This window comes from Alligator sinensis, unplaced genomic scaffold (genome assembly GCF_000455745.1).
Source record: "Alligator sinensis unplaced genomic scaffold, ASM45574v1 scaffold432_1, whole genome shotgun sequence".
Lineage (NCBI taxonomy): Eukaryota > Metazoa > Chordata > Crocodylia > Alligatoridae > Alligator > Alligator sinensis.
The window spans coordinates 1,150,366-1,162,487 of NW_005841998.1; the positions used below are offsets into that span (position 1 = coordinate 1,150,366).

At 42.4% G+C, this 12,122-nt stretch overlaps 2 protein-coding genes across 6 annotated transcripts in view; one reads left to right on the forward strand and one right to left on the reverse strand.

Moving 5' to 3' along the window:
* Positions 1-5,641, forward strand: part of CCDC88A (coiled-coil domain containing 88A) — a 209,248-nt gene extending 203,607 nt beyond the window's left edge. For all 3 annotated transcript variants that reach the window (XM_006021570.3, XM_006021573.3, XM_006021571.3), the window contains 2 exons: positions 168-267; positions 870-5,641. In XM_006021570.3, the coding sequence (XP_006021632.1) occupies positions 168-232 (65 nt within the window). In that variant the 3' untranslated portion in view covers positions 233-267; positions 870-5,641. The remainder of the gene's footprint in view (positions 1-167; positions 268-869) is intronic.
* A 1,718-nt stretch (positions 5,642-7,359) lies between these two features.
* Positions 7,360-10,961, reverse strand: LOC102379914 (prolyl-tRNA synthetase associated domain-containing protein 1-like). Of its 3 annotated transcripts, none has more exons than XM_025201596.1 (2): positions 10,771-10,851; positions 7,360-10,198 (listed from the first exon to the last, which is right to left on the reverse strand). In XM_025201596.1, exons 1-2 carry the CDS (start codon positions 10,834-10,836, stop codon positions 9,758-9,760), a joined length of 507 nt encoding a protein of 168 aa, XP_025057381.1. In that variant the 5' UTR covers positions 10,837-10,851; the 3' UTR covers positions 7,360-9,757. The 3 variants fall into 3 exon arrangements, 2 of the variants coding, with proteins under 2 accessions (XP_025057381.1, XP_006021636.1); XM_006021574.3 differs by lacking the exon at positions 10,771-10,851 and adding an exon at positions 10,619-10,705; XR_003093567.1 differs by having other exon boundaries at positions 10,085-10,198; positions 10,760-10,961.
* Between the last annotated feature and the right edge of the window lie 1,161 nt (positions 10,962-12,122).

The window sequence follows — 12,122 nt, forward strand, 5'->3', positions numbered from 1 at the left end:
AGTGATTCTCTTCCTTCCCTCTCTTCTTATATGGTCCCATTCCTTCACAAAACATCTTTTATGCCCTCTTGCAGGTGTATTCTACTAAGCAACAATGCATTGTAATGTTTGAGGGATTTTATCTTGTCTTACTAAATGAAATAATATGAAATGCTTTTTTCCTACAGATGTGGAAGCTATACCAGAAAGCAGAAATTCAAAAAGCAGGTCTAGGGAGCCACAAAGCTCCTAATTCTATTACCCACTACATGAGGTGTGGGCCAAGTGGTGAGTTTCCTGCCCAAAATGTAAATGAGATTAATTTCATTTACAACAAACTAACAGCATTACGTATAAGAACAAGTGCACATTGCATTAACAGATGTAAATATTGCTTGCTTCACTGGCTTTCTATCTTGCTTTTTATAGTAGTAAGCCAGAACAGGAGTTGTGTAACTAGTTTTTGTTTTGTCTGCCTAGGCAGGGATAATTAAACTATTTAAACTTTTTTCCCCTGTAAAATGTCACTGTTTTCATAGATATATATTCCAGATTTCTAGGATATTTTTAAACATTGTCAGAACCTTAAAATAGAAACATAAAATCAGCTTAGAAAATAATATGGAAGTCACTCTTTTTAGAAAGGGACAGAAAATGCAAAAGTATCATGTATAACTATTTAGTTGTATGTGCTGTTCTGCATAGCAGGGAAAGTGCTGTTATGTAGTTTGTCTTTGGCATTCTGTCCTTTTCTTGTCCTCACCAAAACACCTCCTATGCATGCTGTTAGTTCTGTTAGCAACTTTGCACTCTGTATTTTTTATCTCTTCTACACTTCAAGCTTTTCTCATGTTTTCTTTCTTCTCTTTCTGCCTTTCAATTGAACACAGAGAGAAAAGTGTCCTTCAGTATCTCAATATGAAGCCTTTATTTCTGAAGTAACAAGACAGCGACTATAGGAATCATTAATAAAAAATAATTAAGGGAACTTTTTACAATACTTCATGAATAGAGCAGGCAAGAAATACAAACCTTCCTTCCTTCCTTCCTTGAATCAAGGAGCTCTACTGGAGTCTGCTGCCGAAACTTTTTAGACGGTCTTAGGAATTATTGCACATTGCACTGTTGTTAAGATCTACTGAATAAAGGAGTTTTCATCTCCATAAGGACCAAGCATTTAAGGTCTCAAGAATTACTCCAGGAAAAAAACTACTACTTTCATCATTTGTTTATGAACTTCATCACTGGTTGCTTACAGCTTCTGCTAATAATTAGCAAAAAAATCTAGCTGTTTATATCTAGTTCTGTAAATCTGAAATAAATGCTGTAGTATTTTGTGGAAATGTACTGTATATTCAGGTACAAAGAATCCCACAAGCTTACTGGCACTTCACTGCCTTACTTGGTTAGCATTATCTGCATGAAGTTGCTCTTTAAAAGAAAAAAATCTATGCTGATTATTATTTTGGTGCATACAGCAAAAGAAAATTCTGTTTACAAACACATTTGACCGGATCCCATAATAAAATGGGGGTTTTGGAATATTAACGCTACACAGAATTTCATGTTTTCCACTTGTGTTTTCAACATTCACAAGTCATACAACACACATATATTCAGATGTACTTGACAGGAAATTAACAAAAGTAAATTAACAATAACTTTTTTGTAAGGTGGTTTTTCAACAAATGGCATTCCCAGGATAAAACTGTCTGATGCTAAATGTTTGTGTTTTAACTACTTTATTTTCTTAGTGTTTTTTTTTAATTTGTGTTTAGACATGAGCTGACTGTGGTTTAGAAAGTATACTTATCACAGTGTAAATAATGTCATCCACATTTTACAATATTTTTTTCTTATGATTGTTCTCTTCTTTTAGTAAGCTATTGTTTTGTTCATTATAATTTTACATTAAAGTTGATAATTGTTATTGGTACTGTTAAAGGATTTGTATGCATTTGTTGTTTTAAAAACGTGCAGAAGGAGATTTAATTAATCCAAGGAAACATACATGAAAGTATTGGGAGATCCCAATTTATATTAAATATCATAATTTTATTTTCTTACAAATCACTAAACAGATTAATAATTTCTATGAAAAACGTTAAATTAACTGTTAATCCTGAAAACAGTTTTGCACATGAGCAACTTCCCCCCTCAGTTGATTCCATGGATGTTAACAGGATAATGAACATAAGTTTATTTAAACATAGGCATAAATGTTTGCAGGTCAGAGCCATAAATAGTTTTTACATCAAAGTGACAGCTTTTCCTAGCCTGTTTGATAAGGCACCTACAACTACTTTAAAATAATAAGTCTGTTAGACTTTTTTATGATCTATAAAAAACAAGGTTGCTTGAACAAGTTTTAACAAAATCATTTTCCATTGGCGAATGTATTTTGTTGAAAATGAAACACTTTGTCAACTCATAATAATTTTGATGAAATTTTGTAAATGAGGAAAACAAAGGTGGGGGGATTCTGGTAATTTTTGGAATGCAACATTTTGATGTTTCCTTTTCAAAAAACTTTTGTTTTTAAATGTTTTTTGCATAATAGTATTAAAATAGAAGTCTAAATAAAAACAAACCAGTTGGTTCTTGTAAAAACAAAAATGTTTTGATCAACTTGAAGCAATTCATGTGTGTTTTCTTTCAAGAAAATTGTGAACATTTTAGATTTTGTTCATAATTGGAATGAAAAAATTTGAAATCTTCCACAAAACAATTTCCATTCTCCATTCAGCTCTAATAATCACGTTTGTGATATTTTCTCAGATTGGTAAGATTTTTTTGATCACTGACTCTTATGTAGAAGGTACGTTCTGGTTCCCATTATTGTTAGTTGCAGACACACATTAGTTTGCATGGCAAAAGCTTTGGGATTATAGGCTAAAGCAAAGGTTTCCTTATGTTATTTGGTAGACAGCACAGTGCAAGTGTTAATTAGGACACTGCCCATTATTATAAAGGTCTGATAATATATGGCATTTCTCTCATGCTCTGTCTTAATCATACTTCTGCATTCTTAAAACTCTAATCCTGTAAATAGCCCTTTTTCACAAGGTTCAGTTGGGACTAATGGCATTCAGCACCTCATGCCATAGTAGAAAGGTTGGTAGTATCGGTAAGTACAGCCATCTCGATTTACCTGGCCTACATTTTAATGGCCAAATCCAAGTTACAGGGTACAGGTACAGGGATTACGCAGCTCTGTGTTCATAGGTATGCCTGCCTGCATTCATTGAAAAAATTTCTGCCAGTGTAGGTCAAGAATGGCATATTGGCAGGACCAAAGCACTGCATGTTGCCTGTTCTGTTGCTTTTCTATGAAATACATTCTGCACAGCTGTCATGACTAACGTGCACTTCTGTAGAATGCCCTCACCAAATTTCTGACTGGCCATGTCCATATTCTCAGACTGGGACTTCTCCTGATGTCGCATTTATTTAGTTTTTCAGTACCCTTGTGAGTTTGGCTGAGATTTAAAATTCTCACCCTCCTATGCACACTGTTTGCCTCTCTTGCATTCCTGTACTCAAGTGCATCTGTATGGTAACAGGCAGGATCTATTCCAAATATACATATATCTTTATGAATATAAAAAAGTGCAGAATCCCTCCATGTAGCTGCTCTCTTAACACTATCTCCCTTACAGAGCATATCACAGGGTAGAGGAACGTAAGCTGATCATCTCTGCTCCAAGGGTTATGATCTATTCTATACCAAATAAATAAAAGCCTTGCACTACTATAATGCCTCTTACATTTACAGTCTACTATTTTTATAAAATCTATGAGAAATGTCATATGAGAACCACTTCACACCTATAAAAAAATGCAAACACATCTGGGGGATGCAACAATTATTTAACTGCACGCAACACAACAGCAATTTAAGAGAAAAAAGAAAACGTGTTGTTCCCAATTTAAGATTACAATAGGTGTAATACCATGTTATGTATAATTTCCATTTAACTTTCTTTTGGGAAAGGTTCGTCTGATGCTACAATAACATTTCCAAAATGTATTATTTCTTTAACCCTTCCTCTAAGACATGATACAATTTCAGCAAAGGAGCTTATGTATGATCTTTAGTGTAGACGATACTGTATGTGTAGATAATAACTTTGATAATAAAATTGCCTTAAAATAACGAATCTGGGTGTGACATAGAATTTAAACACCATTTTACATAAAATACCACATTATTTTTTAAGAAATACATATTAAGGACTGTTTAAGTAGTCATTTCATACATTGTCATTACATTGTTAACATGTCAAATCCATTTTATTCACACTTTGTGTGTGTTTACATTCTGCAAAGTAATATTGGAGAAATGTGTTTTTAAATGAATTATCAATCTGTGCTTAATTAATATGACACTAGCTCTATCTTCAGAAGAGTATCATCTGAGTAGAGTAGAGCTCCTAGTTACTTTTTAGTTTTTCTTGCTGCTGTTAATTTTGTGAAGAACTGCAGCTCTTGACTACACATTGCTAGGGTATTATAAAAACATTAGGAATATGGTGGAAATTTGTAAGTAAATATAAAACATGTCACAATTTCAGCTATTCAGTATTTGAAGCTTCGATTTTTGGTGACTATTACTGTTGCTAAGACCAAGTATGAAATGTTGGACTTTTTGAGGAGGAGGAAGGGAAGAAAATTGAGGTTCTGTGTACACTGGGGACAGAAGTTACACATAAACCAGGTTAAGTGATCAGAAATGGGTTTAAACCTGTAACAGAACAGGTTTGTTTGCTGTTTGTCTCAGCCCTACCAGTCTCAGAAATCAGAGGGAAATTCTCTTGCTCCTCAACAGCCAGTTTTGCATTAGCTGCTGCAAGTCTGAGGCAAAACGAATGCAGGGCAGAGAACTTTCCCTCCACTCCCTAGGCTATCTTTGAGACTTGCTGCAACTAAAGCAAGGAGCTGGGGTCAGGGAGGGAAAGAACTCTCTTCAGCTTCCTGGGCCTGCGCCAGACTGGGGGACCCTGGGCTGGAGTGGACCCCCCACCAACTTGGGGACTCCCTGGTGTCTCCATGCTGGGGTGCATGGGCAGACACTTGGCCCAGAGGTCTCCTCCCTCCCCTTTGGCAGCTACTGAAGCAATTACTGTGGGGGGCCTCAGCTCCCCAGGGTTGTCTGGGCTGGGGAACCCAGGCTGGGGGAAACCATCTGAGGAGGAGGCTCCCCCAAGGTGGGCCAGCACCCAGACAGGGGGCTTCTTAACCTCCTGTTGGAGGACAGCAGAGCTTTGGGGACACTTGACTGGGCTGTCAATGGCCAGAAAGTTGGGAGATGTGCTCTAGTGCCCCCTGCCTACTGGCCTGGGCTTTTCCCAGTTGAAAACTGAATGTCAGTTAAATTGGATATCAGTTCAACCTACACAGCTTAGAGGAAGCTGCCTAGATTGAATTGATTCAGCCTCAGGCTTTTTGATTGTCTGTACTTAGCCTTTAAGACCTGCAAAACATATCAAATAGTTATTACACAAATGGAGAGGTAGCTGAAAAATATAGGCACCATTCAGTCATTAATGGCCCTTATTTGAGGTGATTGAAGTCATTTTTCATAGATTCATAGATGTTAGGGTCGGAAGGGACCTCAATAGATCATCGAGTCCAACCCCCTGCGTAGGCAGGAAAGAGGGCTGGGTCTAGATGACCCCAGCTAGATGCATGGGTCTAGATGACCCCAGCTAGGTGCATATCCAACCTCCTCTTGAAGACCCCCAGGGTAGGGGAGAGCACCACCTCCCTTGGGAGCCCGTTCCAGACCTTGGACACTCTAACTGTGAAGAAGTTCTTCCTAATGTCCAGTCTAAATCTGCTCTCTGCTAGCTTGTGGCCATTATTTCTTGTAACCCCCGGGGGCGCCTTGGTGAATAAAACCATTTTTATTCCTTCAGAATGTTGTCTTCTGACTTCAAAATAGTTAATGGATATCTCATAGAAATACTAGTGTACATTTTCAAAAGCATTTAGGGATTTTGGGTGCCCAGAAGAAGATACCTTAAATGGAGTGCTTTTTTCAGTACTTTAACATTTGCTGATTTTTAGGTCTGCATTTTAATGTCCTGCTGTCTTGTGGTTTGTGGATCCAGAATGCTCAGAAAGTTCATTGAATCTGCCTACTCATTGTTAGATGTTGTATTTAGATCTTTTATTTAACTAAAATGTACAAAAGTCCATGTAGCTGATCATCTTCCTATCTACTGTTCCATATAGGTTCTGCTAGCCTAATTGATCAGCCCATTCTGATCAAACATTTACCCTAGTGAGGCATCTGCTATCCTGCATTGATGGAAAACCTATGGTGAATATGCACCTTTTTGGTGGGCAAGAAAATATGAATTGCCACACCAGGTCACCTGTCCCTCATAGTTCAGCTACTCTAAAAGTAGCAAATGTCAAATGTTTCAGCAGTAGATGCTAACAACCGTGCCATGGATAATACTGAAATAATCAGCTGAATGGAATTTTTTTTTCCTAATTCACATCAGTTAGTGATTGTCTTAATTTCTAAAAAATAAAGGATTTAATTCTGTTATGAGAAAAAAAATGCAACATCATATTATGTATGTTCTCCTTATACATAAAAGGCTGCCTTTTTTTTTTAATCCTTTGAAGACCTAGGGTATATTATTAAAATGTAGCATAAGTCCTAGAGATAGATCTTGCATTGTATTTGTAAGAGATTCCTTTTTTTAGAATTCAAATATTTTGTTTTTAATGGTCTTTATTACTGTATCTACTCAAACAGAAGATGACCCCCATTAGAAGATGACTCCCGAATAATTAGATTCTATATATGGGAAAATGTATAAAATTATCATTTTCCAGGTATAGAATCTAATTATTGGAGTTTTGCCTTCAATTTGTCCTCCTTCCTACTGCTACAGCAGGGAAAATAAATCTGGGGGGTCAGATGGCTCCTTTGCTCTCTGATTCCTCCCCCTACCCCAACTTGTTCCCCTAGCAGCCCCTTCCCTGTCTCCTTATTGTCAGACCCTGCTCTCTCTGAGCACTTGGAAGTAAGGAGGAAATTAAAAAACAATAACCTTGAATGTAAACATGGCTGTAGCAATTTGCAGATGGTACCCATGTACTTAGTTCACCCAGTATTGATGCATGTTACCTTTTTTTAAAAACAGCAAGTTTTAGCACAGGTACTCCATGGACATTCCCTTAAGCAGCACTTTGGCACCTACTTACATGTAATACAAACATTTTTATTATTATTATTTTGTTTCAAAGGCCAAATTAGTTCTAGATTCAGTTGAGCAAACCCCAGTAGTCAAGTTCCAAAATTCAACTGAGCAGAGCTCAATAATCAAGGCTGTGTGGCTCCCTCCTAGACCCATTAGTTTGGGGCTTTGGATACTCCCCAAATCCAGGCACGCATCTTACACACAAGCCCAAGGACCAGAGACCTTGGGGTTCAGGTGCCCCCTGTCTTGCTTGATTTTTTTTTTTAAGTAAATGTTTTCTTGTTCCAAGCCAAATCAATTCCAAACCCATGAGTCATTCAAGAACTGTGGCCCTACTACCAGTCACCACCACCCGGCGCTTCAAATGTTTCAAAATCTTAGCATGTTATTAGTCCAAATCCAAAAGCTCATGATTTACTAACATAGTTCATTGGGCTGGGCCCCACCAGTCAACAGCATTACCAGCCATGGTGACCCCCTAGCTCAGTATGTGTGTGGACTCTAAATACCACCACAAGATCAACATGCTAAATGAACCCCAACTTAAGACTGGAACCTAATGTTCTTGTCCTGAGCCCTGGGATGCTCTAAAAATGTATATGCAGATGAACTGCAGGGCAACCTGGTCCAGCTCCACCTCATGGAAGGCAGGGCCTCACTGTGCCAGGCTAAGAAAGGGGGTGACAGGGATTCTCAGTAAACTCTTTGGGGTTCCATTTTGTGTTGTTTGCCAGACATTTAAGGCTGGTGGAGAAACAGGAATCATTGGAAATGGGAAAAAAAGGGACAGCTCAGCTGTGGGAGTGAAGAAGAAATAAAAATGTATGTAATGTAGTGGCTCACCAAAACTTGCAAGAGAGCACGGAGGGGAAGGCTGACCATTGTGAATCTACAAATGCCTCTAAATGTGAGCATCTCAGCTATATAATTTACGGTGGTGGGGGATTTGCTTTTGGGGTTTCCCCCTAACTTGCTCCTTTGGCCTTTTGGCTAAGCGGGTAAGGCTATGGTGTATCTGAGCTCTAAGGCCTTAGGACCTAGGACCTGCACAGTAGGATGCTTGCCATGGATTTGGGAGTAGCTGAAGACCCAGACTGGGGAGTCTGGGAGGCAGGATATTTTTGGTAGCGTCATATAGACTTGAAAGATTGAGCTCTGCTCAGTCAAAATTTGGGACTTAATTTGTAACTGTTTTGGCCTCGGAAACAATTACAAAAAAATCAGTACCTTGGCCTTCCAGTTAAGATCGAGCATTTTTGACACCAAGGAGATGATGTCAACTGGCTATGGCCCTTCCAGACCTGGTGCTTGTTCCCTCCTTGGGGAGCAACTGCTTGTTGTTTTTTTTAAGAGCCACACAAAAAAAAAAAAATCTTGGGTAGTTTTTTCTGGGACAGCATGGCCAAAATTGGACACACAGCTCCAGGTACATAACATTCTTTTCAATGACCCCCAGCTCTTGTGATAATTTAGAATCTCCCCTCCCAGATCCATATATGGACAGTTTCACCACACGCAGCTGCTATAACCCTTGTGCAGAAGACGAGCTCAGGTGCCCTTCCTGTAGAGCACTGTTAAGGTGATGAGAGGAATGACTAGGTGGAGAGAGTACATTCCCAGGAACTAATGCGTGTTACTCCTTAAGTGGGGAGTCACCATGGACTTGAGCTTCTGCATAGCCTCTTAGCAGGTGGAGCTTGGCCTCTGAAACCCTTGTGCTCTGGCTTTTCTGTTGGACAGCAGGTTCTTGCTCCGTGAAAGAACAAGCTGGAGCAAACTCAACAAGGGGTTTCTTGTGGGAATTTCCAGTCCCTGCTGGCTTTAAAGAGAAAAGAGAGAATCTGGCCTTAAATCTGAACTTGGTCTCTCTCTCTCTCATTTCCCACAACATATATCAAAGTAGCTGTCTAAACAAAGGAAACCCAATGGCTGGAACGCGGGACTGATACCAGCAGAGACCCCGTTTCCAGTGAGACTGCAGGACTGAACTAATTGTGAAAATGGAAAGGAAATAAACCTGCACCACAGCTAATAGACACTCAAACGTTTTCTTTAATATAGCAAAGTTGTGTTTCTAGGCAAACCAACACAATGCAAATGCAGAGGGAGGCATGCAATCTACCTCCCTCTTCATGACTGACTCTGCCACTTGAGAACACAGTCCCACTGATTTTGCAAATGTTGCAGTACTCCAGGCTGAGCCAGCGCATCCCTCCTCTCAACTTTCAGTTCAGCGTGAATGAAGAAAAGTTTCTGTTTTATCCAATTTGTTAAGAGAATACTGTGAAGCGACTAGAGTGGAACTGTATGTGGTGTAGCAAGAGATGTAGAGAGATCAGATTCACAAAATCAAAAACTAATCTTGTAGCAGAAGCAAATGGTTTTTTTTTTAACTCTAGAACAATGTGAAGGTTGTGTTTGCATTAGAAAAGAAACTCCGCGTTATAAAATGCAAAGCTGCTGAGTGAAAAACGTAAGTGCCCGCCTGTTATTTGTAAGTAGCTGGTATGTCATCGGCTAATAAGCCCTGGCAAAATTTGCAGCAGGGTGATATTTGCCTACTTTGCATTGTCCTCGAAGTGGATGAGGAGGGGATCATGCCCCGTGGACTTCACAAACCTCAAGAAGTCTTCAGGCGTCAGGCCCATGGTCGCAGCATTGGTCATGGGGTGGAAGTAGACCCTGTCGTAGCCCCCGTCCAAGAAGCCGGCGTCCAGCACCAACCTCACGTCCCCGCCGGTGTCGCAGAAGAGGGCCAAGGGGGTGGCGCAGCCCTGGCCTACTTTCAGCTTCTCCTGCATGGCTTTTTCATCCGCGAAGCGGAGGGTCCCGCTGCCCAGCCCCAGCTTCTTGCCCAGGTCGTTGAGGTTCACCTGCCGGTCGTGCAGCGCCGTCACCCGCCACAGCCCCTTCTTCTTCTTGTCCCTCAGGAAGAGGTTCTTGCTGTGCCCGCCGCCTAGATGCCCCACGTGCCGCATCAGCTCCTCCACCGTGAAGACCTGGAGAGGAGGAAGGGATGGAGGGCTGTCAAACTAAAGGCCCGCGCGGGGCAGCGGCTTCCGGGCACACGGGGAGCCCCCCGGCGGCCACGTGGCGCCCCCGCCCGCACCTCGGGGTGCTCCACGCAGAGCGGGCTGATGCCCAGTCTGGGAGCGGCGGCGTGAGGGCGGCCCCTGCCCGGAGCCAGGCAGCGGGTGTTGTGAGGGGGGGGAATGCAACAAAAAGAAAGGATCGACACAGCTGTGGGGGTTATACGTCCTTTTGATACAGCCCTCTTGCGAATCCCAAATCCCAGTGACCCAAGCTCAGGAAGAGCCAGGCCCTCAGCTCTGGCCTCAGGCGAAGGGGCTTCGCACGGTTTGGAAGAAAGCCCGAGGATGGGCTCAGCTGCCTGCGCAAGGGGCTGCGGAGCCACCGACCTCTGCAGTTTCACCGCAGCTTCCCCGCACTAACGTGGAGCCCAGCATCGCCCTTGTGCTTTACCCACACCAGTAAGGAGTGACCAAGACAAAGAAGGTGCAAATAAGGCAAGGAAAGGAGCAGGCAGTTAAACCCAGTACCTGGCTGCTACCTCTCTAGAGGGCCACAGCTTGGCTGGCATCAGACCCGCAGCCCTGAGAGTTTCAATGCCCCCCATTAGATCGCAGTGGCCAACCCGTGGCTCTTCAGAAGTTAATATGCGTCTCCTTGAATCTTTGCACAAGCACGCGGTGGCCAGCTGCCATAGGCCTTGCATTACATGACGTGACACAACTGCTTGCAGCGAACGTGTTACTCTGGTTGGACTTGGAAGTTTGGACCCCGGAGCCGCGGGTGGGCCACCCCTGCGCTAGATGTTAGCCAGCAGGCTGAGAAGCGATCCATAGAGGTGAACTAGTGACTGTGCAGGTTGGCAATGGGAGGGGGTTCGGGGCTCACCAGACAGACTTGTTGGCTGTGTTCTGACACATTGGAGAGGCAAGGATTTCTTATTTTGGTGCATTCAGCACCAGCCTTTAATTGGACCAACTGCCTAGCTGGGATCAAGTTAGATGAGCTTTTAGATAATACACATTCTTCTTTAGGGGCTCACAAAGATTTCTGGGTTCACTGAGTTCCTGTTCGTGTAAGAGGGCGTGACTCGGTTCACCTTGCTAGCCTATGCACAGAGAATGAAGGGTTAAATGCCAAGGCAGAGGTGGAGGACAAGAGGATCTGGAGAGAAGGAGGCCAGCAGGGGATCTTGGGGGCTCAGGAGCTTGAAGGCTGGGAAGAGAACAGCAGAGCAGTCTTTGGGGGTGCTGTGGACTGTGTTGCCTGGTTTGGGGACAGAGGAACTGCTTAAGCCTTTGCAGGGAGGGGCAGAGAACCTCTGGCTGGTACCTTTGCCTCGGTACGTGCCTTTCTTGAAGCAGAGATGTCTGCTTGATGGCTTTGTTGCACTTGGCCTCCCCAGTTAGAAATAAAGACCTTCTCTCAAGAGCAGAAGTGGATGGTAGCTCCTGGAATCAGGGCTACAGAGCCATGGAAGGTGAGGGCTGAAAGGCCAGGGTCTCAGAGTGGGGAGGAACCTGGGCTCCCCCCTGCTGTAGAAGGGCCAGCATGGGAAGGGGCAGGGGGCAGAGGAGGGCACTCCGAAAACAGACAACACTGGGGTGATCTTGAGCAAGCACCCCTGCCTCCTGGGGACTTAGTGACACGTGTTAAAAGCTTGATTTTTGGTGTCTCCTTTGATAAGGTGCCTTATGCAGAGCTTTGCTCGCTAAGTAGGTCAGAGCCAGATCTGTGTGACACATTTCCCTTTCTGCAGCACCCTTCTGCAGTGATTTGCCAGTCAGGATTAAGAAGTGAGAGGCTGTTTTGGAATTTTCCACTATGTTCTTCATCAGCGCATGGACTCTATTTTCTAGTAAGTGCAGTCTGCGAACAGTTTCAAAGTAGGAA